The 26,759-nt window shown below is 46.8% G+C and overlaps 1 protein-coding gene across 1 annotated transcript in view; it reads left to right on the top strand.

Annotated features, from left to right (window-relative positions):
• The first annotated feature begins 6,264 nt into the window (after window positions 1–6,264).
• Window positions 6,265–26,759, top strand: part of LNPEP (leucyl and cystinyl aminopeptidase) — a 393,213-nt gene continuing 372,718 nt past the window's right edge. Inside the window, exon 1 of the mRNA XM_085632534.1 lies at window positions 6,265–6,728. Coding sequence (XP_085488660.1) covers window positions 6,710–6,728 — 19 coding nt within the window. The 5' untranslated portion in view covers window positions 6,265–6,709. The remainder of the gene's footprint in view (window positions 6,729–26,759) is intronic.

Consider the following 26,759-nt stretch of genomic DNA (forward strand, 5'->3'; position numbering starts at 1 on the left):
GGACGCTACAGCGCATGCGCGAGCATAGCGGCGCGAACGAGGGACGCGATCGGAGCGTGTTGCCCGGCGCTCTCTCCGTAGATACCTTATAAGTGCAATAAAAGTTATATATTGCAAGTAGAACGTCTCCAGAGAGTCTGTGGGGGGAAGCACATACAGCCCAGCACCATACAACATTACAGTGGCGACGAGACTGGGACAAGAAGAACCCCAGGTGCAACAGGCGGAAAGTGCCCCCCCTAACCTGCATCATAGAGAAGCCGGCCAGGAGAGACACCACCATACACGGTGAGAGACCGGAGAGACGAAACAGCAGACGCCTACACACCGGGAGAGCGCGGCAGAGGCAGACAGAAGCCGGAGAGTGGCACGTGGGCAACGAGGAGCCAGCCACATGGTAGGGGATATCGCGGACGGACGGCGGAGCCGCAGAAGAGATCCTGGCGGAGTCAGGGGACGACGGAGCAGCCGGCCCGAACGCAGTCCCAGGTACCCGAAGCAGGGGAGCGGGGACGGACGCACCAGGTAGCCCAAGGAAGCAAGTGGACGCCAAAATGAGTGCACAGTCAGCGACCCTGACGACGCCGATACCTTTCCTACCACGCCCGGGAGAACCCATAATGAAGTGGGAAGACTGGAGGGAGTACTTCAGAAACTACCTGGAAGCACTAGAAGATGAGAACGAAGAGGCGTTCTCTAGCGCCAGGAGGAAGAGGATACTTCTACACAACCTAGGACCAGAAGGAATACGGGTGTTCCAAAATCTCACACCGATCACCAGACCAGTAGGAGACACAGACGTGTTCACCCACGCCATAGAAGATTTAGACAACCACTACCGACCGGCAGTGTGCACCTCCATCGACCGCTATAACTTCCAGCAGAGGAAGCAAGAAGCGGGAGAATCCGTGGATGACTACGTGGCGGCACTGCGGAAGCTGGCGATGACGTGCAGGTATGGCGGACTGCAGGACGAATTCATCAAGGACCAGATCGTCATGCACACGACAAGCAAGTCAGTACAGGACAAACTATGGGCGAATGGAGACGCAACGCTGAATGAAGTGATCGCCATAGTGAAGAGAGCGGAGCTAACAAAACGCTGTGCAGAAGCAGCCAAAAGAGAACAGGCCCCCAGACTCACAGTCAACAAGGTAGACGACGCGGACCACCAGGCGCGGGGGAAACAAACGACGGGGGAATACAGAGGAGCGGCCACAGGGAAACCAAGACCCGGACCGACATGGAAACAGGGCAAAGGCGAGGCCATGAAGTGCTACAGGTGCGGCAGCTCGAATCATGCAGCGCACGACAAACGGTGTCCCGCATTCAGAGCCAAGTGCGCGTTCTGCGGCCTAGTCGGCCATTACGAAAAGGTTTGCCGCAGGAAAGGAAGACAGCAGGCGGTAAAGTTCGTGACACAGGACGAGGGGGAAGAAGCAGAAGGCCGTGAAGAAGACGAGGAAGTCCTGTGTATTGAAGACCAGGTACTGGGCATAGAGGAGAGAAGATCGCGCAAGCCCCAATGCGACATGATAGTAGGAGGCATACCCATCACCATCGTGGCGGACTCTGGATCGCCCTACACGATCATCCAACGTTCAGTATGGAGCGAGAAGTTCAGACCCACGTGGGGCGCACACCTAGAACCCCCCGACATTCGACCTGTCACCTACACAGGGGACCCAATCCCGATGGTAGGGTTCAAGACAATGAAGTTCCAGTTCAAGGAGAGGAGTGCGATCTGCAAGCTGTACGTCGCGGAGAAAGGACCGTCAGTCCTGGGCTGGATGGACCAAGGAGTGTTGGGAATACAGTTGAACGCAGGAGGGGACACCCAAGTGCTGGCGACACTGGACGGAGAGGAGTCGACGGCAGGAAAATGGCGGAGCGGGCACCCGAAGGTCTTCGGCGGGAAGATAGGGAGGCTGGAGAAGTTCTCCCACAAAATCGTCCTCAAAGACAACGCCCGGCCAGTCGCGCACAAGGTACGGAACATCCCGATCGCCGTCAGGGAAGCGGTGCAACAGGAGCTCCTCCGCTTGGAAGAAGGAGGAATCATTGAGCCCATTGACAGCGCGGAGTGGTTGGCTCCCTTGGTGGTGGCCATGAAACCGTCAGGCAAGGTGCGCCTCTGTGTGGACCTCAGGGAGTTGAACAAGTGCATAGTGGTGGAGAGGTTCCCCTTGCCACGCATTGAGGAAATGTTGGCCCGCACGAAAGGAGTGAAATGGTTCTCCACCATAGACTTGCAATCGGCGTACCATCAAGTAGCACTACATCCGACGAGCAAAAAGTTGACGTCGTTCATCACGCCGTTCGGCTGCTACCAATTCTGCCGCATGCCCTTCGGTCTCGCCTCGGCAGCGGCGGTGTTCCAGAAGCTGATGGCCCGCCTATTCAAGGACATTGAGGGAGTGCAATACTTTCAGGACGACATCTTAGTGATGGGGACGGAGCAGGAGGACCACGACAGGAAACTGTCGGCGGTACTGAAGATCCTGGAGGAGAAGGGCCTCACAGCAGAGTGGGAGAAGTGCCATTTCGGAATGACATCCGTCACCTACCTGGGACACGAGATAGGGGCACAAGGAATAACGCCGAAGAGAGGGAACGTAAAGGCCATCTGCGAAGCACCGCCACCCACATCCAAGGAGGAAGTACGGTCGTTTCTAGGGATGGCAGAGTACTACAGCAAATTCGTCCACCACTTTGCCACGAAAACCCACCACATGAGGCAGCTCACGAGAGACAAGACGGCGTTCAGATGGACGGAGGAGACGCAAGAAGAGTTCGACACCGTGAAACGGGAGATTGGCGGAGCAGTCCCGCTGCAGGGATTCGACCCCCAGGGGCGGTCGATATTGATGACGGACGCGAGTGAAAAGGGGCTGGGAGCCGTGCTCATGCAGGAAAGACCAGAAGGCGGAACGGAGACGATCAGCTTCGCGTCCCGGACGCTGACAGCATCGGAACAAAAGTTCAGCGTGATAGAGAAGGAGATGCTAGCGGTAGTATGGGCCATGGCGAAGTACCGTCAGTTCCTGTGGGGGACCCGATTCCAGGTGAAGACAGATCACAAGCCTCTCGTGAAAGTACTGACATCAGATGGCCATGCCAGCGCCACGCCCCGGATAGCGAAAATGACACTGAAACTCCTGGAGTACAGGTATGACGTGGAGTACATCCCGGGCTCCAGGAACAAAATAGCGGACTACCTCAGCAGGGCATCTGCGATGGACAGCGCGTCCAACGACAGGGAAGACGACGACGAGATGGTGGCTCTGACGGACGATCCGGAAAAGGCCATCAGCAGGCAGGACTGGAAGGACGCATATGAGGGGGATGCCGACATGGAGGAAATCAAGGCGTGCATTGTGCGGGGATGGCCGGACAGGAGGAGACAAGGTCCAAAAATCAGGCAGTTTTACGAAGTCAGAGAAGAGCTGTCGGTGGGCAACGATGGAGTATTCGTCTACAGGGGTGACAGGGTGGTGCCGCCGGAGAACATCGTACCTACCCTGCTAGCCATACTTCACGAAGGCCACCTGGGAATAGTGAAGACAAAAGCCAGAACAAAACAAACTTACTGGTGGCCAGGAATGGACACGCATGTTGAGAGGCACGTGAAGGACTGTGCGCAATGCCAAGGGGCAGACAAGACTCTCAAACCGATGAGACCACCCCTAGGGAAATTTACTAACCCCAGCAACCCGTGGGAAGAGGTAGCAGTGGACATCCTGGGACCAATACTAGACGACCTAGGCATCCCCAAATATCTATGTGTACTAGTGGATAAATACTCGAAATGGCCAGAAGTGCACATCAACGAGGTCATGGACACGGACGAGATCCTACGCTTCCTCAAGGCGATGTTTCTTCGGGAAGGCATACCCAGGAGCATTATCAGTGACAACGGCCCCCAGTTCATCTCCGACAAGTGGGTCACGTTTGCGAACAGGAATGGCATAATACTCAAACACACCTCGATATACCACCCATCCAGTAATGGACAAGTAGAGAGGTTTAACAGGGTGCTGATGGGCTCCATACAGGCGGCCATCACAAGAGGTAAAGACTGGGAAAAGGAGGTGCTCAGCACGATATGGGCATACCGCATCACCCCCACCGGAACGGGGTACAGTCCATTCCAGATCTTACGGGGAAGGCAACCCTTTACCAAAGACAATGTGGCATGGCAGGAGAAGACCATCACCAGCAAATGGTCTCCAGCAGTGGTGCAGCACAACCTGCAGAAGGCACAACACATCTACACGGAGCACTACGACCGCCACAAGAAGACAAAAGATACGGCGTTGGAAAAAGGGGAGTGGGTCAGAGTGAAGCTGGCTGTCCTTAAGCGGAAAGGAGAAAGCAAATACTCCCCACCCCTCAGAGTAGAAGAGGTGTATGACAGGGCGGCCCTGCTCAGTGACGGTAACGTGTGGTCACACGAGCGCATGGCCAAATGCAATAAGATTTTACAGTGGCCCCGAGAGTGCACGGAAGGGGATACCCCGGCAGAGGGGGTGATAAAGGACACTGACTCATCCGAAGGAGGCCCTGGAGAGGACATGGGCGGTGAGCAAGAGAGAGAGAGAGACAACTCAGGGAGAAGACCCGTGGGGGAGACCACGAGAGAAGATGGCGAGGTAAAAGAGAAAGAGAGTCCGGGCACTCCGAAAGGTACAGATGGAGGCCTGGTCACAGAGGGAAGCCGAGAAGGACATTCCACTCCGGTAAGACACACCCGGGGGGGAAGAGCAGTGGTGAGACCATCCAGGTTCAGAGACTTTGAAATGGACTGACCTCCGGGTCGGGGACTTTGTGTGAGTGGAGTGAAAAGGGGGAGATATGTAGTGTCGCGGTCTAGTGGACGCGCGCACTACGGAGTGACGCAGAGGCGCGTAGCGGACGTCGGACGCTACAGCGCATGCGCGAGCATAGCGGCGCGAACGAGGGACGCGATCGGAGCGTGTTGCCCGGCGCTCTCTCCGTAGATACCTTATAAGTGCAATAAAAGTTATATATTGCAAGTAGAACGTCTCCAGAGAGTCTGTGGGGGGAAGCACATACAGCCCAGCACCATACAACATTACATACATGGCATCTGACTTGCCTCTTAGTTTACTGATGCCTCGTACTCGAGGTAACCGGCGTGAGGAGGACACCACGATAATCGCTATACTTACACGTTGTCTACATTTGTGTCGGATATATCTACTACAGCAAACCTCCTGCAGAGAAAGTTTACCCACGCCGGAGGACCGTGTGGGTCGGAATTAACACAGCACGATAATATTTACTGATAGGAGCCTTTTCAGCCTTGAAAAGGTCGCATGTAAAATACATGAAGGCGACGAAACACGTGTTGGCATTTGACATTGGCTTTCCGACTGAATCACAGTTCGTGATAATAAATGAAGGACCAAGAAAAAACTAAGGACTAAAGCTTCACATCATTATCTGAGTGAAAATTGTGCATTGTAGAATGACACTGTTAATACGGTGAAGCTATGAATTGCTGTGTGCTAAGGGATTTGTATTAATGTAGCCGGGAGGAAGGAGGAGTGGGTGGTTTATATTCATGTTTACAAATCACCTTTCATAAATCATTCTCAATTCAGTGAAATGACCTGTTCCACTAACATGAAACACCCATGTGTGATTTTGAAGGGACTTTATCATATTTTTACATGGCATTTGTTGCAGGATTCACTTGCCAAACATTTCCAAGGCTCGGCTCGGGCGCATGCTCTTAGAGCCAACCAGACCCTTGGCTCGGCTCTCCTTGCCAATTTGTTTTGCTTGCCCATTTCTATTACATACTCGATACTTTAATTCGCTATGAGAGTTTGGGCATTATGGGACTTGCAGTTTCACTTTTTACATGGTGGGTTCAAAAATGCCCAAGTGGCGTTAGTTTGAAAAATACACTGAAATCGAAGGATTCGCATATAGCGTTTGGTCGACTCGCCAGGCAACTAAGATTATGCATCAATGATTTTTTGGCAGTGGGGCTGCTTGTTTCGCGTGGTCTGAACTCACCCTAATAGGGAGTATTTACTAGGACGCAGCAGCAAAACAATCTTGCAAAGGAAGAGCCGACATTCTGTGTTTATATTTCACGAACTGCAAAAATGCCTAGTTTTATTAAACAACTTTAATGTCGCTTTCAAACCTTCTCTTGGTGTGCCATCATACAAGCCTGTCAAAAGTGCCCTGAAAATGAGCCACCTTGGCTATTTTGATCCCTAAGCTTCCGTGTTTGAACTGGACCAACCCAGCAGGCTACGCTTGTTCCGTGCCGCAGGCGCCCGGCGGGGGCGCTCCGCCTCCCGCCGGATGGAGGCAGGCTAACAACAGAGAGCGGCACACAGAGGCACCGACCGGCAGCAGCTGAGAGTGATCCTCGGCGCGGGCAGGCGGGGACGGCAGGCAGGGGAGAGGCAGGCCCGAGCCCAGTGTTAGCACAGGGCGCAGAGGCGGGCATTAGCCAGGCCTGAGGGGAGAGCAGGGAGGCACTGCCGGCCGCGCCCGTCCCGGCACTGGTCGGCTGGGACAGAGAGGCTGTACCTCCCCCGTGACTGGCTGCTGTCACTGTCAACTGGGCTTTTGGTAGATGGTTGTGTGCGGCTTCCTCTTGTGTTTACATCTGGTTCCTCTGACTCCGTAGCGTGGACTTCGGTGATCCGGAAATTCTGCGAGCATGGAGAGCTTCAACCACGGTGAGTGTTGGCTACACTGATGCGTGTGTATGGGGAAAGGGGGGCTAATCCCAGGCGACGCCGGCCCTACACTGGGTTTTTTTTCTTTCGCACACATGGCTGCTGTGCTGGCGGAGGTATTGCTCTCTTCCAACTGAACAATTGCGCCAGCAAATTCAGATGAGCGTTTTGGTGGCGGACATGCACATACGATTTTGCTGACCCTGTGCACTGTGGGAATAAAGATGTTACCCTAGCTTCTTGTTTGTGTGCATGGCGGCGACAGTCGTGACGAGTCCAGGAGACTGGTGTGCATACGGTCAGCTAGTGGTCCATGCAGTTTTGTTTTCCACATTTAAAGGATTCTGACGTTTTAGGAGAGGACGCTTTGCAGTCTGGGACTAGTAGTTTCAGGTTTTACCGTTACAAATAAGGGCATATACGTCTCGTTAGGCAATCTCCTGTTCTTTATTTTATTTCACATTAAAGCATGGTGATGGTGTTAGTGTCCAGTTACAAGTACTAAGTAACAATAGCATGTGGCAGGGCTCCACTCAGTAGTTATGACACTGACGTCAGTATCGTGGGTAACTGAATAATGAGAGCAAGCTGGGTGGTTTTAAACATCGTAGATCGCCCAGTTACATCAGATGACCCCCCCCCCCCCTAGCATTTGACCGCTTCTGCCTGTTTTAGCTTTATTTGTTTCAACCTGTAATTTATATTCTAGACAGGCCTGATTTGTAGGTCCCGATTATAATCTAAACCCTGAAACTACATATCCCAGAGTGCTTGTGCATTGCTGAGACGCCAGGCCTGGAAGGCGTTGTCACATGCAGAGACGTTTTAAGGCATGGACAAAGTGGGTTCTAGCCCAGGGCCCCAGCCTTTCAGGGGGCCCCCTGAGTGTCTTTCCCTGGTAACCTTGAATAATTATTAAACAGATTATTGTCAATAGCGGGTGGGTAATGTGTGAGTCTATTAGACATTTTTCAGAAAAATGTGTTTATGGTTCATGCAGTATCCATAAAAGTTTCTTTTAGATCAAAACAGTACCTCACATATGAGAAATGGGAGGGAGGTCTCAGAGTTTTTATGCAATAATATTAGTGTGCTGGCACAATGTTACAAAATTGAAAACACAGGTCACTATCCCTGAATATTAGATGTTAACACATTTAGAATTTGGAAGAGTGTGCCTGTGCACTGGCAGTGACCTGGCCAAAGAGGGCATTAAAGAGCTGAAACTCGATCATAAACGCAAAGCTGTTCCTAACGAGGGCCCCCAAAGTACGTTTGGCCCAGGGCCCCCAAACTCCTTAAAACGGCCCTGGTCACATGGATGCACTTTGGGCAGGTCCTAGTAATTCCGGCGTTAATCTGCTTCAGAGCCACGATCCGGAAATGATGCGCTGCGTGAATACAAGTACATTCCAGAGGCTAGAGAGTTAATCATGTTGCTACCATTATAAGACCTCCGGGATTTGATTTTATACCCCAAGTTGGTGAGTGCAGCCTGATGCAAATAAGGACAGGCAAACAGAACCGAACAGGAACGGCGTGAACAAGAAACAAACAAGACTAACCAATACTAAAACTAGTCCCAACGAAGAGGAACTAAAAGGAACATTCTAAAATAGACGAATGTGAACGTGCAGTGGTTCCAGCGTTCTCACACAGAACAATATGATCTACACTATCAATAAAGGGAGCTGCCCTCTACTTTCAAAGTAATGGCTACCAGAAGTACAACCCTGTGAAATGGGCTGTGTTGAAGGTGAGTAATGTTTGCTCGCTTGCCGCCACATTGTGTGGCCAGTCTCAAGTGACAGCTTTCGGCTGTCATGGCCGCTCTTTCGTAACATTCACAGGAGTTGCTGCAAAGGGGCTAATGCATTCCAAGTCCTCGAGATAAAGGCACTGACCCTATTAGAGCAGGGAAACCAGGCATAATGCTCCATCAGATCACGTCAATCCACTGGACTGTTTTCCGAAAGTCAGCAACGCGCCCTTTCACATCTCTGACCTCATTTTGACATTGAGAGCTTTGGACCTGTAGAGGACATGCTGCCTCCATGAGGAGTTTGAACTTTTACATTCGAAACGTCAAAGACCACCCAAACAAACGTCGGCTCATTTCACAGCGTGAGAGACAGGTGGCACCTGAACATGGTATGCACTATGCAGGAAGTTATGCTCTTCTGCAGATCACGGTACTAAAAGTCGCGTCACATGCACTGCGTTTTCAGCTGGCAGGTTGACGTCAAATAATGCAGCGTCCAGCTATAGCAAGGTATCCACTCGCTTCTGTTAAGCTGTCAAGTGCCACAAAACAGCACTCCTGTTATAGGGCACCCAAGTTTCTTAATGTCATCCGCGAGTAGCTAATTTAGTTTTCTGTTTGTATTCTAACCCTTCTAGTTATCGCGAGACCAAACACGATTACACGTACCAGAAGGCAAAGATAAACTGACTGGATTTCCTACTTGCGCATGAAACTGGAAACCTAAATGTCCCCTCCGTTAGGTGGTGCAAGTACTTGGGGCCCTAATTATAATGTTGGGCAGAGACACAGTTTCGGTGTGGGAACTGACTGACCATACGTCGATGGTTCCGAACACCCTATTACAATGCAACCGCACATGGTGCGGCCGCAAATCCCGTTTTCCAACAGGAGCTTGTGCAGCCGTCGGAAACAGGTGCAGCACAAGTTCCCATGGAGAAATGGGAGTTCCCGTAAATTCCTGCCCATCATAGCAGGCACCTCACGGTGCAGGGATTTACAGGGGCAGAGGCCTCCAACCAGAGGCTGCGGAGGGGCCCTCCTTGGGGGGCGACTGGGGCCAAAGTCGCTTTCCTACAGGTTTTTCATATCAGAAAGTCGACATGGAAAGCCTGCCGGAAACCACATCATAATACCGATGGCACACACGCCGTCCGCAGGGGATTATGTGCTGCCTCAGACTGGTCTGTGGGCTCCTTGAGTCCGCCGGAAGTCAGGTTGACCTGCCGGTTTAAGCTCCGACATCCTACATTGTAATTAGGCGGTTGGACTTTAAACCAAGGATGTCGGTCGGAAAGCCTCCGACCAACATCCTAATGAGCCTCGAATAGGATTTGGACCTGGACAAAGAGCGTACATCTTTACATGTTGATGAATTCTCAATGCAAAGGGCACACTACTTTTCAACCCACAAGAATAAAGCCACCCAAGCACTAATGAAATGTTGGCCACCACCCTCTCCATGTTATGGCTGGTAGTGTCGAGTCTGGTGGCTTAGTAGACTAATGCGTCCACTGTAGGGGCCTGTGTTCGACCTCATGGCCACAGGTTAACATCCCGGCCTTTCATCCTTCTGAGGTCGATAAAATAGGTACCATTGAGTTGGGTAACCATAAACATGTTATTCAGCGTAAAGATATCCTTCTGGGTGAACGTGTGCTCTACAAATACACGTTCTGTTATAAACAGTCTAGTTGTGTTTTAAATCGCGCTTTAAAAAATAGTCACCAAGGCCTAGTTTTTGTTTCAAGTGAATTTGACGGCTAGAAACCACAGGATTTACAACAATACTGATATTTCTGTAATGTTGTAAATCCTGTGGTTTCTAGCCGTCCCCTCAACACGTATGAGTATTGACTTTAAAATTGTTTATCAGGAAAATATCGTAGTGGTATAACTATAAATGTACCCGCAACTCTGTGTTATGAAAAAGGGTGTTTACACACACTCGTTTCAGTCCCTCGCTTAAGAGTATGTCACTCCATATAAGGATTGTAACCAGAGATCTACGGACCACAGCGCTCCTGTTTGAACTACACTAGAATTTTAGCCTCTTTGCTACAGTGTTGTGTGAGGTTTATAAGACTGACGAAATAGCAACTTTTCTTTTAAGCACGAGGTTGCTCTAAGCTGGAGAGTATATCATTTCTTTATTTGGTCCCTGTTTGAATTCGCCATTTTAGCACTAAGATAAAATCACTGTGTTGTAAACTCTGTTGAGGAAAACGCAAACGTCACACGCAGCGTGACGTCCGCAGAGCTGGACGTTCTCTTGGAACTGGGTCAAGGTTGAAAGGAGCAGGTCCTTGACCTGCAGAGTGTTAGGAGGGGCACGGCACGCCCCTCACGCCTCCTGACCTTTACCTTTTAGGGCCTGGTCCATAATAACACACTGCATGACCGTGACACGGGAACAGAAAGAACCACCCATTCGGAAATCTATGTCGCCTTCGATCATATTTATAATAGCGACCAATGCAACCTATTAATTGTTTTTGGTGGAGGAGTGATGTGGATTCTTTTTAGCACTTCAAACTCATGTAACCGTTTTCTTTGCAAATTGTGTGTTGATCCACCAGCAAGCACCCAGTATAGTGCGTACGCAAATTGTTTCAAGACGAATGGAACCATTCAGGGCCATTCCTGTGTTCTAGATTGAGGTTGGACGGCAGACCTTCTTCCACGATACTAAAGGCTAAAACCTAGCCAATCCATGGCTCTATAAACCTGGAAAAGTAGCTGCACATTCCCAGTCGACACAGCAGCTCGTGTATAGCTCCCTATAAGATCTGCAAATCTGAGACCACGGCGCGGTATGGCTGGCAAAGTTGTTTGGTGCTAACGGGTAAATCAGCCTGCATGGTAGCTTCAGCATCCACAACATTGGTTCAAAAACCCCTTCTAGTTTAGGGCTGAGCCAGCTCTCTTGGAGATGGTGGGATTTTTTTTCTTCTCTCTTGCACTCCTTTTGTACTCCATGCTAGATCAGGACCAAATCCCAGGTAAAATAGAACACCACGTCTTGGTAGGCTGTGATATCTCCATGCTGCTGCCTTGTGTTGGCATGCTGGCACTGTAGTAGCCTCTTGAAACGCGAACTATGTGGACGAAAGAGGGTAGAAAGTGCTCGTGTGCTCCATAATCTCTTCCTGCACAGAGCCCCCCTAGACTAGGGACCACACCCATGGATGAGAGGTTTTGAGCCTAATTATGAATATGGCAGTCCATTGGGCCGCCGTAGTCGCGGTGGTCGTTTGTGGACCCCCAGACTGGTGGTCCACCTGCTGAATTACCACTTTGGCGGTTAAACCATCACAGAACCGCAGCAACCGCCAGGGATCCATGGTCCCACGGTGGTGGCGCAGTGGTCAGAGGAAGTAATATGCTGGCGGTGCTGCTGCGGCACTGCAGAGCATATTACGAGTTTCCTCACCACCCTCCTTTTCATTGCCACCCTTTTCTTGGAAGGCTCACTGCAATCAGTAAACTCCGCTCCTGGGCCAGGGGGTGCATGCAGGGGGGCACATGCTGTCCAGGCCGGACTGGCGGTAGGTGCATCCGGCGTTTCCCAGGTTGGCTGTAAGGGTGGGGGCCGGATCTGCAGAGATGGGGGCTGATTTGGTTACTGGCGGCTGGTTTTGCAACGTTGCTGCAATATTGGCCCCCAGTAACAAAAGTAGTAGTGCTTCACACTTGCACCCTCTGTTCTCCCCCCCCCCCCCCCTTACGGGGGCTGTTCCTACAAAATTGCCAGGGCTGCATTAGGTTCCCGGTCTGGCTCTGCATGCTGTCCCTCCTGTACATTTGCATCCCCATTCCTGCATGCTATAGCATGCACAACATTGTGCATTCCATATCGTGCAGGAACAGGCTACGGCGGTGCATGTCTAAGGCACACCTATGTGCTTTAGATACGCATCACCGTAACGCTGCTGCAGCACCGCCCGACTGCCAAGGATTAAACTCATAATCCGGTGCGTGGTCTGACTACGGGTTTGGCGATCTTCCTATGGGACGCTGGCGTGGCGGCCTGCAGGAACACCGACAAAAATGGTAATCAAGCCCATAATCTTTACCTACCCTGTCTGGAAACTTGAACACCCTAAGCTGGTAAAAGTTATTATACTATGTTCAAATGTATTGAGCATTAGGTATATTTGAAATTGTATCTGACAGTGTTTTTTCCCTTTGTCAGATGTCAATAACGGTATCTTCAAAGGAGGGGGCATGGCCATTTGCAGGAACAGAAACCATCTTCCAAATTGTCTTAAACTTTCATCCTATTACATTACTACTTGTTGCGGCTCGCTACAGGCTATGTTGACAGGTCTACTGTTATCAGTACCTTAAGGACCTACTTAGTGTGGGCTTTGTCAGCTCGCTGATCATGATTTGATGATGGTCTTGTCTATTTCAGCCTCAGTGGGGCTCTTTCCCCATTCTTGTGTTGGTCCCACATCTGAAATATTTTGGTGTAGCCTCCTTTTTTTTATTGGATGAGTTGTATCTTTCCACTACTGACATTGTAGAACTATTTTTCCTTTCAAATGTTTGAATATTCTGTGCGTTAAACTTGAGATGGGAGCTCATGGCCCTCTGCTTACCCATGTGTGTCCTCCTCTGGTTGCTCGCTTGATCCCGCCCCTCCGCCTCATTGCTTCTCTTCTCCTCCTGTCAAGGCTCTCCTCTTCAGCCGCCCTCACCTTCTTGTCCCACCCTGATCACGGTCTTTCTCTCCCACACTTCAGTCCTTTGCCTCTCTGTCCTGCTGCATATCATTGTACCGTCTTGCGCTGAAGGAAAAGCTAAGGAGCTCTTCCTTGTCTAAGCTGCAGAGTTGTTCAGTTCGAACAAGTGACTGGTGTCTAGTTCAGGGAGACTGCTTCCAAAAATACAGGAGATGCACCAGTCTCCAGAGTGACTGCCTACCACCATCATATCCTTACATCGGGCTATTCAGCCCATAGAAACAAGGAACAAAAGTAATTGGACTTGTGAAAGTAAGTAAGCAAATTCATATATTGCATATCTGCCCTTGGCATGATCTGCGGTTATGGCCCGTATCCCCCATCATCACTACCGCTTCCCTACTGGTCATGAGTTGCCTCCTCCTCTCCATCGTTGCTTCACCACTCCGGCCTCTTCTCCCCACCCATGTCTTTACTTTCGCTTTCATTTCCCTTCCCAGTCATCCCTCCTCCCCAGTTTCATTTCCTCCAGTCTCTGGTGCCTTTTGGCCCCCCCTCCCCGATGATGTTGCCTCAAAACTTAGAATTTAACTCTTGTTACAACTCTTAGTTCTGAAAATAAATATTTTGAAAAAGAAACACTTCTCTGATGGTGTTTGTTTCTAGAGCATATTGAAGTAAGTACAAGGGGAAAGAGCTGTCAGGGCATTTAGGTGAACAGTTTTAGGGTTAAACTATAAGGGTTGGGTTAAGCATTAAAGGGTGTGTTAAAGGGGTTATGGCTGTGGTGTCTTGGGCAGAGGGTTAACTCATTAGGGTATAGAGTTTAGGAGTTTGGGGCTAAGGTATGAGGGTTAAGGGAAAGGGCTTAGGAATATAGGTGTTATGGCTAGGAGGTAGGGGTATAGGTTTAAGCTATGGGGTATAGAGGTATGGGGTTGGGGTTAAAGGGATTGAATATGGGATTAGGCTATAGATCTATGGGTACATTTGTTTTGTGTCACCATTGGAAATATCTTTCATGTAAGGTGTGTTGATGATTGATTATTTTTTTACAGTTCAGAATATCCGCTTGAAGTGCTGCTTTTCACAGCAATACTGCATTTATTTAATTTCATTGGAACACACTGCAATTTCGAAGTGATGTAACGAAGTGTTAAAAGCAAAATGATGTTATTTCTCAGTTAATAAAAACCAAAACAAATTTTAATTAAAAGGGTGTAGTCCGTCTGGGTCTCAGCCCGCTGTGGGCAGCCAGCACCTCTGTCCAACCCACCGCAGGTTCTACTAAGAACGTCGCCAGACAGTGGCATTTCTCGAAAAATTAAAATGTGATTGACAGTAAAGGTGAACCACTGAATAGTAACTTTAAAGGACAGAGATGTTTGTTTATGTTTGGGGAATTTGTTAAGCGCTCATATACAAAAAAAGGTCCTTTGGTGCTGAGAGAGGTGGGAAAGCCTTCCTGATGCTCTAACAGTAAGCTAGGGTGAAAAGCCAAGTTTTCCATTTTTTTTCTAAAGCTGGTGTACTCCGATGTTACATTAATGTCTATCGGCAAAGAATTCCAGAGTGTGGGGCCAAGTACAGAAAAGTGAGAGCCACCCGTTCTCTGCGCTTGAATCTAGGAATAGTCAGCTTATTCATTGTGGCTGATCTAAGATGCAGTTTAGGTAGATACCTTGATATCTTTGCGGATATATATTTGGGGCCCGTCTCATGGAGTGCATTGAAGACCATACAACCTGTCTTAAACATGGATCGCTGAGTCACAGGAAGCCAATGTAGCTGCTTCATAAGTGGCTTAGTGTGACAATGTCTTAGTTGCTCGAAGACTAGCCTAACTGCTTGATTTTGAATCAACTGCAGCCTATGGGTTTGATTGGCAGGGAGCCCTAAATAGATCGCATTGGCATAATCTAGCCTAGACATGATCAGGGCCAGCATGATTACCATGCTTGCCTCCCTAGTGAAGAATTTCCTGATTTTCTTAAGTCCTCAGGTGGTAAACACAGGATGAGGTAACAGGTTAATCCAATCATGCATGGATAGATTGGCATTGGTTTTGCTCCCCCAGACTTTTAACTGAATTTTTAGGGATAGGTGGAGTACCCAATGCAGTTGGCCAATGAGCTGGCAACCACTGATCGAGTCTGTTATTGGCAAGAACTATCTCTGTTTTATCAGAGTTTAATTTGAGGTAGTTACGACTCATCCAATCTTTAATGAAGAGCATAGTATGTTGGAAGAAATCCTTGGATTCATCCTTCTCATCAATCGGTAAAATCAGCTGCATGTCGTCTGCATAATTATATACCTTAACTCCCCAGTTTTTTAGGAGCATGGATCAGGGTGCAAATATAGATGTTAAACAGATGAGGGGAGAGGGTTTAACCTTGAGGTACACCGCATGTGGTATTAACCCAGGCTGAATTATAAGGTGCCAGCCTAACGGATTAGGTGCTTTCCCCTAAGAATGAGAGCATCCAGTCCAGTGCTGTGCCCCTCAGGCCCGCCGCTGCCGTTCTATCCGCTAATATGGTGTGATCCATGGTATCGAACGCAGTGGACAGGTCTAGTAATACTAACGCCAGTGTGCACCCCTATCTGCTCCCTCCTTCAGATCATCCACTACACTCAAGATGACTGATTCGGTAGTGTGATGGTCTGGAGCCTGCCTGGTGTGGGTCCAGAAAATTAGTTTCTTCGATGAATGCACAAAGAAGTTTTGCTATGTGTGCCTCCAGTATTTTTGCTGGGTATGGGAGGAGCGATATTGGTCTGTAGTTGCTCAGGAGGCTGGGGTCTGCTCCCGCCTTCTTTTGCAATGGAACAAGCACTGCCTCTTTGAAGGCACGTGCGACCACCCCTTCCTCTAAGGAAAGATTGAGAAGGGAAAGAAAGGTATCCGAAAATTGTGCGAGGAGCTCTTCTTTATTTTTTTTTTATTTTTATTTTTTTTATTCTAACAGGACAAGGGTCATTGGGAGAGCCGATCTAAGGTAATGTTTTGAAAACTAGACACAGTTATGGGGTTTGTGAATCGCTTATGTGATTTCCATTCTTGAGAATTAGAGGAAATAGAGTTCTGAATGGCCTTAATTTTGTCAACAAAGAAGGTATTCAGATTGTCACATTAGACTTGGGAAGGAGTAATGACCAAGGTAACGCGGTCCGGACTGGAAAATTCTCTAACTATTTTAAAGCTATCCTTGGATTTGTTTTCGGAGCTAAGCACCCTGTTTGTGTAGAAGGCTTTTATTGCCTCCACTACGGCAACTTTATAATCGGTTAGTGCTTTTTCATACCTTTTCCGTTCCATAGGGGAATAGCTTCTCCGCCATTTCCGTTCCGCCTGACGGGTTTTAAGTTTTACTAGTTTTATTGGTTAATTCATTGTAATGTCTATTAGTTTATCACTGTCTATAATTTTCAACCATCAACTACGCCTGTATTTGCCTCTAAATGTACTGCTCTATACTCTCACTTATTGTTAACATCAGTCCTTTTTGCGCCTATCTCCTCCACCTTCTCGAACTTACTCTGACTAACGTCGTGGTGGGCAATCCAGCCCAGGGTCCTCCCTTTGTCGGGCGAACTCCGTGGTTAATTATTGTAATGTCTGTTATCTTATTGGTTCTATTATTTTATTTATACCAGTATTTTCTACTTTTAGCTACGCCTGTAATGTCTATTATCTTATTGGTTAATCATTGTTAAGTCTAGTATTTTATTTTTTACCAGTAATTACTACTTTTAGGTTTGCCTGTATATGCCTCCAATTTTACTTCCCTATATACTCTTACATATTGTTAACTTCAGTCCTTTATGCCCTGAACTCCCCCACCTTCTCGCCCTCCCCCGATTCCTCCTCTCCCCTGGTCTGGAAATCCTCATTGTCAATCAGTGTAACCTCTAATACTCTATATACGCCAGTAATTCTTACTTCTATCTACACCAGTGTATTCTTCTGAAAGCTACTGCCCTATATCCTCATATTTCGTTTACCCCTGTCCTTTATGTACTGTTCTCACCCCCCCGGATTCATCACCCTTCCCTGACCCTACCTCGACTCGGACTGCACTGCCCTCTCCCATTTCTCCCCTTCACATCTCTGACCCTAACATGCCCCCTCTCATCCACTACCCCACTCCCCATGACTCTACTCTCTCCAAACATGGCCCTAACTCATGGACCATTCTCTATCCCCCACTTATCTCTCAAAAAACGGCAAGAATTTTTTTAAACGCAAACTACTCATCCGACACCCTGAAACACTCTTTGTTGATAACTACCTCTGCCTCACCTCCCCTGTTAAAACCAACTACATCTTCTATTCCAAACGACCCTCCAAACGGAAAAGCATCTTCCTACGACATCTTCCAGTCACCAACTCAACCAAAATTCCTTATGGATTTAAATTCACCACTTTCCTAGGCAAAATTGACATCTCCATATTCAAATCGGGTAACGTCCTCATACAGGCTACTGAATGCCACCGCACGATCTTTGAGCACCATTTTCGCTCCTTGTATTTCCATCTATTCAATACTTCGCCTAACTTTCCGACCACCCATCCACATGACGCCCTCCCGCTTCTACACTAACATTCTCAATACCGTTGACACACCCATACCAGTACTTACACACCCACTCACTGATTCATAGGTCTACACACACATCCATTCAGTTACCCATACAGCCACTCATCTATGGGGCACTCATACACCCACTGATTCACCAATACACCTTGGTATGTATATTTAACACTAATATACTTTTTAAAAACACTCATGTCACAGGATGATGTAATCGATGATGGAATTTGAGATGTTATCAGTGATGTCACTGACAATGTCATGAGTGATGTAATATGTGAGGTCATGAGCAGTGCATTGTGGGTCCGTGAGTTATAGTTATCTTAGCTAACTATAACTGCTGAATATCTTTGGTTTTATTTGAGTGATATGTCAGCCTAATTATAACGTCCCTGTAACCTTTGGTTTTTCCAATGAATTTCTAAGGTGTTTTTAAATGATATAATTAAAAATTACAATTATATTTCAGTGAACATACATAAATATATATGTTCACTGAAAAATGATTTTTTGTGTGTGTGTGTATAAAAGTGCACCTTTATTTACACGATCCACGTCTAAAGAAAAGGGTGCAGCTGCCATTAATGTAACAAAAGGGGGTGGTGATGGACGGAGCATCAGAACCAATCAAACACTCACACCCAGTCAACAGATCTGGGTTTGATCCATCACCGTTCTTTAGCCCACTCTGCCACCCCAGTTCAGACATGGCCATATGCAAATCAGTCTGACCCTGTGCCTCATGGGAACAGTCCAGCCCGAACTGCCAAGCCATGCCTTCCCTGGACCGGAAACAAGCTTCCTAGGACCGGTTTCTGGCATTTCGGTTGAAATCGGTGATGGATCAAACCCAGATCTATTGACTGGATGTGAGTGTTTGATTGGTTCTGATGCTCCGTCCATCACCACCCCCTTTTGTACCGCCATTAATGTAAAAGCGCGGCATGGGGCGCTTTTACAAGTATTTGCAATGCTATAGGTCTCGCATTTGCGAGAGTTTACGCTATTGGCATTGTAAATGCCTTAAATAAAAGGCATTGTGTTTTTTTTGTTTTTTAAACATAAAAAAAGCCATTGTCCTTTACAATGCCAATAGCTTAAGCTCTCGCAAATGCGAGACCCATTGCATTGCAAATGCTTTTTTTACGTTACAGATCAGAATTGGATCTTCTAATATTCGGCTGCAAAAGTGACTTATGCTCGCCTGTCAGTTACTCTGAAATGTCATAAGACTGTGCAAAGCAGTATGTGAATGTGTTAAAACGTTGCTTGCCTCAAAATCTGGAAAATAGCCGTCACGAACGAAAAGTATTACACACAACATTGCCTCTTGTACTAGGTAGTGTTTCTTTACAAGTGACACACTTGGATTTAAATTGATAATAAAAAAACAACAATGCCTGTTTTTTCTTTTAATTAAAAAGTAGGTGATTATCAGGACCTGATTGTTTGTTTTTGTTCTTGTGAGGGTACTCGTGAGTTTAGCTCTTGGTCCTGCTCCCCTGATTGATTTCTTAGTCCTGTTGCGTTTTTATTCTGAATTAGTAAGTGCAGATTGACGAATTTACAGGAGAAGCACATAAATGTGTAGAGGATTGGTCTACTCGTCACGTTGCCAGAGATTACATTACAAGACCAAAATCCTAATCCTAGTTTCTCTTCTTTCGAGCCATTTGTCTGATCTTGGGCAAATCATGTAATATCCATGGAACTTCCCACAATTTAACAAATTCTGAATGTTTAGAAAAGGGGGTGAACATGTTAGCATTAAGCACAATAAAAAAAAATGGGCACTATCATATCTACTTTCATAAGTTTTGCTGTGCACAAGTTAGGAATACTTTCGATCGCGTTTTATGGCAATACTTATTTGGTCAGTAGCATTTAAAGCGAGCATTGGAGGTCATCGCAGTGAGCGTTTTTAGTGACGCACTCTCTCTGCATCGTTCAATCTTTAAACATGGAAACGTTTCTTACCATCTTCAAATTTTTGTTATTGTTTTTCCAGGTCCGTAAATTGAATCCTATCATATCGGGTAGTAGTAGCACCTGTTGTTTATAGCACTAAGACGTGGCAGAAGTGCGTGTTGAAGCGCTAAATAAAGACAAGTGGTTATTTTATACAGTAAGACATTCACTCCAGACTCAATGATAATATGTGGTAATTGGAAACCTAAACCGCTTTCTTGGGGTTCAGGCACAGTGGTTCCTTGTGTGGGTTTGGTGTAGCAAAGAGTGCCCCTGTTTTGGGGACCAGTGTTGGTAAATATTAAGCCTGTGGCTTCATATACTCCGAACCTTTGAGCGTGTTCTGAAATCTTTGCTACTTTGCTGGCGCGCATACATTTTGTTCGTTGACTTACTGAAAAACCATCGAAAACAGTAAAAAGATCTTGATTTCTGAGATTTTTCACAGACCAGATGTACTGTGTCTGATGGAAAAGTCAACTGACCTGCATGCTGCTTGATAGTGACGCATCAGAAGGTTTTATACACATGGGGGCTTATTTACAAGCCGCTTACACCACGTTTTCGTCATTTTTAACATGGGAAAATTGACGTATGGGTGGCGCAAGGCCGGGGCTTGTAAATAAGGCCCATAGTCCCTTCTAGTGCATTGTGTGGGTGTTTTTTGTTTTTTTGCTGTGGAACAAGTTGGAATTGCTTGAGTTAGAATTTGACTTCCTAAATAAAATGTAATGGCAGAACAAAGAAATGTCTGCGCTACATCGCCATGGGGTCCATTTTCCCTTTAAAGGCCCTTGAGTTAAAGTAGCTACATTGTGATCTGCTGTGAATTAATTAATGCTCCTATGGGTGCCTCATAGAGGACATGGCAGCCGGTGAGTGCTTCCCCCCACAAAGGTGGCAATGCATTTACCACGAAGTCCATTCTTGTAGATACTGATTGGATGTCGGTTTAGGAATAGTACTGAGTCCAGAGACCGTGGCACAGCAGAGGGAGCCATCATATGAGTGACTGTCTCCAGCCCCACCAGTGACCAGCCTTTAGTGCGTTCTCCGTAGACCGCTCCAGCTCGGGAGTGTGTACAATTCAGGCATTTTTGGATATTAGAGTCAATTATACACATCTCATCGTCCTCTGAAGCAGATCGCAGGACAGTGCCAGCCAATCACTACATGAGGTAACATTTTAAGATGTGACAGTTAGAAATTCAAACTTCCACTGGTCACAAGGAGGGGGCGTGTCCTACCCACACGAGGTTTTAGAGGTGAAAAGGGGACAAATATAAATAAGCATTTGCAATGCAATCGGTCTTGTCTCGGACCTTTATATGTTTTTAGCTATGCAGCACATTAGCCTGGGTGCTGAAACACATACTGTTCTTTAACATGGAGGGAAAGTAAGCACCAAACTGCGTGACACGCCAGGTATGAGAACACATGGAGAGAAATATTGCCTTTCAGCGGGAAATGGTATAGTCCAAAGCTCTGTTTTTAATATAAAATGAGGGCCTTTGGTGGTCATATCACTGAAAATACAAGATTTGAAAAAAATATAATTATTGTCTACGGGTGCTCGTGGAAGACAATTTCTATGGACTGAAATCTAGAGAATGCTAAAGTGATTCTGGTATTTTACTGACCTCTACTGGTCGTTTTCTATCAAGACAGTTAAATAGAGGGAGTTGAACAGAAAGAAAGTCTCTAAGCGGAGGGAGACCAGTCCTAGGGTTGATCTCCAGAGCCCACAAAGTACATACACGTATAAGAATATAATAAGTATATACTAAAGTATGTACAAGAGGTCTCGAATGCTCGACCTAAAAACGAGCACACAGTTCCTCATTTTGCAAGAGATTCTCAAAAGCTTATTTTTGCTTCATTTATAGAAAAATGACAACATGCAATTTAGCTTTTTATTTGAGAAGGAGCCAGCGAGAGAACATGGCGGGGCTGAGGAACGTGAGAGAGAGGTGGGGAGGGTGGATGCAGGAGGAGCGAGAGGGGGCCGGGGAAGGGGGAATAGGCGAGGAGTGCATGGGCTTAAGTGAGTGTCTGAGCACGTGAGACCGGTTGCGGCTTATAGTGAAGGATAGGGCTGAGGGTGGGGAGCATGGGGAGGGGTGACACATAGTTGTGTTTACGGGAAAGAGAGTGAATGTTGGTGGTAGTTGGTGTACTAGCAGTGAACTAGGCATTTAGTTGAGCACAATGTGGCACAGTGCAGGTGAATGCAACAATAGTATAAAAGTGTTTGTTTTTGTGTCGCGAGATGATTGATTGTTTGTGCAGTCATTGTTTAATTTTCAGTCCTTTGAATTCGATGGCTAGCTTTTATTAATGTCTTGATTGACGTGTGAGTCAATCAGGGCACAAGTCCTATAAAAAGAAGTGGGGGTGATCCAGCGGCGTACCAACAACAGATACTCCACCACCATATACTCACCTGGGCCCATAAACACACTTACAATTTAGTAAACCGCTGGAGTCAAAGTTTGATTTTTCACAATTCTAGATTAGTTATTTATTATTCCTGGCTAACCTTTCACTGATCAAAAAGTTCTTTCCTCTGGTCGATGGACCATTAGTTTAACTAGTTGATGGTAAAAAGACATAAGGTAACTTCTTTTATTAAAAGTGAAATAACCACAGACTCGGAAAGGTTTAAATCTTTTATCTAAATTTATGTGAACCATCTCAAATACACAGTGCAGTCACACTCATTCTTAGGAGAGAAAATTCAATTAAACACATACTTTGGATTCACACAATGATCAATGCTCAGAAAGGAGAGAACAGAGAGAAAAGTACATCTACAAATAACACGGAAAATATATTTACCAAGAATGGTGTGATGACCAACCCCCTGGCCAAAGGGCTGGTAAGGGTCCCCCAGGATAGCTCCGGCGACAAAGACTTCAGGACAGGATAGATGACCTCTCTAATACCGACGCTTTCATAGCTCCCCTCTCTGACACTATCTTCTTCCTCGAGATTCTTCCGCGATCTTCTAACCTAATTGTTATGGAAATAGGTTCTGCATTCGGTTCTTCATCAGCATCTCTCCCAGAGAGAGCACCTCCCACAGCAACAGCATCTCAAATCGTGCTAACTTACTGAAGCTATCTCAATTATACCTTTCATTCTTCATGTACCACCCATTAATGTTTCAATATTGTAAAAATTCGAAATCTAATTGGTCAGACAAGGGGGCAAGATCATCTCACCATGCTTACATGTCACTTTATTCAGTTAGACTATTGTTCACAAACCCATCCCCTTGATTTTTATTCATGATTTTTATTTCCCACCTGTTGGACTTGGCCCTTTTTGCAGGGTCATCCCTGAACTTTTTGCCTTCCTCCTGTATTTCCGCTCACCTGTTTTTTTTGGTATTATGACTCTGAGCACTTTACCCCTGCTGATCAGTGCTAAAGTGTATATGCTCTCCCTATTGTAAATTAATGTATGGATTAGTGATTCCATGATTGGTTGGTTTGGTTTACCTGTCAGACCCTAGTACAGTGCACCAGGAGTGCCCAGGGCTGGTTATCCAAACGCTGCTGGTGGGCTTGCAGCACTGCTTGTGCCATCCCCAGAAGCAGCCTGTAAAAGTGTGTCTAATGCATGCCATTGCAGAGCCTGTGTGCAGTCTGGTATTGCCATGCTGTCTGTGCAAGTGCACCCACTTGCCAGTCCTTCAACCTTCCCTTTTCTTCATATCGGACACCCCTATGGTAGGCCCAAGGCAGGGTGTATTGTAAGTATGAGGTAGGACATGCCCTGGTGTGTGTGACATGTTCTAATAGTGAATTACAGCCATTTGCGTTTTTCACAATTGCAAGGCTACCTGTTCTCCATAGGCCAGAATAGGCAGTTTGATTATTACATCTTACAATCCTAACTGACTCAGGGAACATGGTAGAACTTCGAGTTTAGTATGCCTGAACTCAGAATGATAAAATATATTTTTTAGTGAAGTTGGTTTTAACATTCTGTGTTTGAAAATACTACTTTTAGAAAGTAGGTATTTTCTTGTCTAACCATCCAAACCTTCCTCTGCTAGGCTGTGCATTCCTTGTCTGGAGTTTGAGTGACAGGGGCTGGGGAATTCCAGGGGCTGGAGAATTCCTGGAGACAGGGTGAGTCAGCACAGGGCTGAATAGAGAGATCTCCATGTAGATGGGTGGGAGGAGTTGCACCTGGGAACTGAATAGGGCTGTGCTTTCGCTCCACAATGCTGGCTCTACTTCTAGTGGTGCGTCTGATGTCTCTGCCCTGCACTCTGAAAGGAAAGAAGGTGTCACGTAAACAAAGTGCTCCAGGACTGACCAGAACTGGTTTGGACTAGGCAAAGTCCTCTCTGCCTTCAGAGAATAAAGGAAAACTTAGTATAAATATTGGGACCCCAACCCAAGAACTTTAGATAACTTTGGGAAACCAGAAGAAACCTCTGCTGAGGACAGGAACCAAGAGGAAACTGAGGCAAGACTATCCCTGAAACTGGGGAATTGGCCTGCAGGGGTTGTCTACTGCCAAAGAGCGGAGAAAGGAACTTTGTGTGTACTTTTGCTCAACTTGTGAAGGATCTCCAAGGGCTTGGAAAAGAGCTTGCCTCCTGCTGAAGCCTCAGGGACAACACACTTCAACCACCAGCTCCCGAGAGGTCTTTGGAAGTGCCTGCTGCTGTTTTGGGCCTTCTGAGGGACTGCGTGTTGCAAGAAGCTGGAAGCGCGACTCGCTGAGAAGCGTGTCGCCGTCGCATCACTGAACAAGGGTGTCGCCGCTGTAGCTGACAGATTGCACCGCATCAAGAGAAGAGTCATCGAGGAAGAAGCGTGTTGCCGTCGCAGCCGCTGCCGTCGCATCTTGGATGACGCCGCTGTAGTTGTCGCTTTGCACCGGATCAAAATAAGCACCTCACATCCACGGAGAAGCGTGCCGCTGTCGGAACTGCTGCACTTATCGCATCGAGCGGAAGTGTTTCGCAACGTCCGAGAAGTGTCGCTGCCAAAGCCGCTGTCGTCGCATCACTGAAGAAGGGGGCCGCCGCTGCAGCTGACGCGTCGAGTCTCCTCGCACCATCTGAGAAGCGAGCCGCATCAGGAAGATCTTCACGTCTTTATTTCTTTCCACCAAACTTTTATCGCATCAACATCGTTGCAACACTTTCGTTGCCCTGCGTGTCGCATCTACAGGTACATTGACTTAGTGTCACATTTAAGAACTAAAGAGACTTAAGCTAACTACTACCATTTTTAAGTAACAGTATTCTGGATTTTTGTCGTTTATGGTCTTGTGGTAAATATATATAAAGAATACTTATTTTTTATATAAAACCTGTGTGGTGTCCATCTGTAGTGTTGTCACTTGATTACTGTATGTGTTCACAAATGCTTTACACACTGCGTCTGAGTTAAACCTGTCTGCTCGTGCCAAGCTACCAAGGGGGTGAGCAGGGGTTATTTTAGGAGTGTACCCCCTTGCCCTGACTAGACGAGAGGGTCCCTATTTGTCACAAGTGCATACCTGTGCCAACTCGAGACCCCCAATTCTAACACCACCCGCATTCACATCTCATCTGCAACAATTGTTAAAAATTTAACATGTGGATCCATTCAGTTGAACTTTTCACCTTCCTTGCTCGGGCACTCTACAACCTTGTCCTCTTTCTGACCCTTATGTCATCCTTCCGGGTTGACTTTCAGTTGTCATGTGCCATTATCATGTGACTCAGCTCACTTCAGTTCTACACGAGAGGCCCAAATGCGCACTAGTGATGAAGTCAAAAAGACAGATGTTACTTTAAAAAATAATTTCACTGTATACCACCCATCTCTACTCTTTTCCCCTTTATTTATTAACACTTTTCCCGCATTGGCATTAGTAAAATAGCTCAGTTTCGCTTTAGCTAAGCAGGTGCCATGCACGCGAGTCTTCAAGACTCCATTTTAGTGCCTTCTGGTCATGCGAAAGAATTTCCCTCCAAGTGTTATTTAGTCATATTGCGTAGATGCAGTTGACGCATGCGCAGTAAAGATTTCCCCCTTTAAGCGGTTCTAGTTATTTGTTTCGAGTTCTTAACGTTAGTAAACACATAAGCAAGTTTCACAAACCTGTGTGTTTGTGTGGTGCGCATTAGTTATTCACAAAACGTATTTAATAACATGTTAGTGAGTTAAAGGAGCGGATCGCTTACAAGCAAGTCTCTTTTCTACGAGTCCTTGCTCCATCAGGGGGACTGACCAAGTTAGGCAGTATGCAAGTGAAGGCATGACGTTTGCCATAACAGCACATGTCACAACGCGGGGGATTCCACGTGGCATCACAGGAAGTGACCTCACTGGAAATTACATCACAAACCGTGACATCAGATACTAAGATCTCACACATATGTTTATCAGGTGTATCATGCATACATTTAAGGGCATTATGATAATTAACATCCGATTTGGAGTCGGGGTTGTGCCAAAAAAGTGGCGCAATTCTGGTGCAAAATCTGGGCCTCGACTAATGATTTTTCTTAAAAACTCTGTCACAAAGAAATCGGCAACAAGGAAAATCATGGTATTAGATCTGTTCTGCTTAATTGGTTCCAAAGTCTGCATTTTAAAATATTTTATGGGGCTAAGGCATCTGTTGCAGAGGTGCCCAATAAATCTCAGGAAATAATAATGGTGAGATAACTCGCAAGGTTAACACATTTGTTGGAGAATCTGTGTTTTGTGTAGTCCCAAATTGGAATCAAAGAAGTATAGAAGATTAATTTTTCTCCTGCAAAACATAATCACCCAGTGTTCTGGGGGGGGGGGGTGGAGTTTGGGGGGAGGGGTTGGAGTGGGGGGGGCCTTTTTGTTGCTACCTTCTTTGGGTTTGTTATTCATGATATCGCAACACATGGTGTGCATTTTATACAATGTAGTGAGCATAAATGTACCACTTAATCATGCAGTTGTGCTCTGATGTATGTTATAACATATGAGAACTAAAAATGCAATTAAATGCTTAAAAAAAAAAG

This window comes from Triturus cristatus, chromosome 2_1 (assembly GCF_964204655.1).
Source record: "Triturus cristatus chromosome 2_1, aTriCri1.1, whole genome shotgun sequence".
Classification (NCBI taxonomy): domain Eukaryota; kingdom Metazoa; phylum Chordata; class Amphibia; order Caudata; family Salamandridae; genus Triturus; species Triturus cristatus.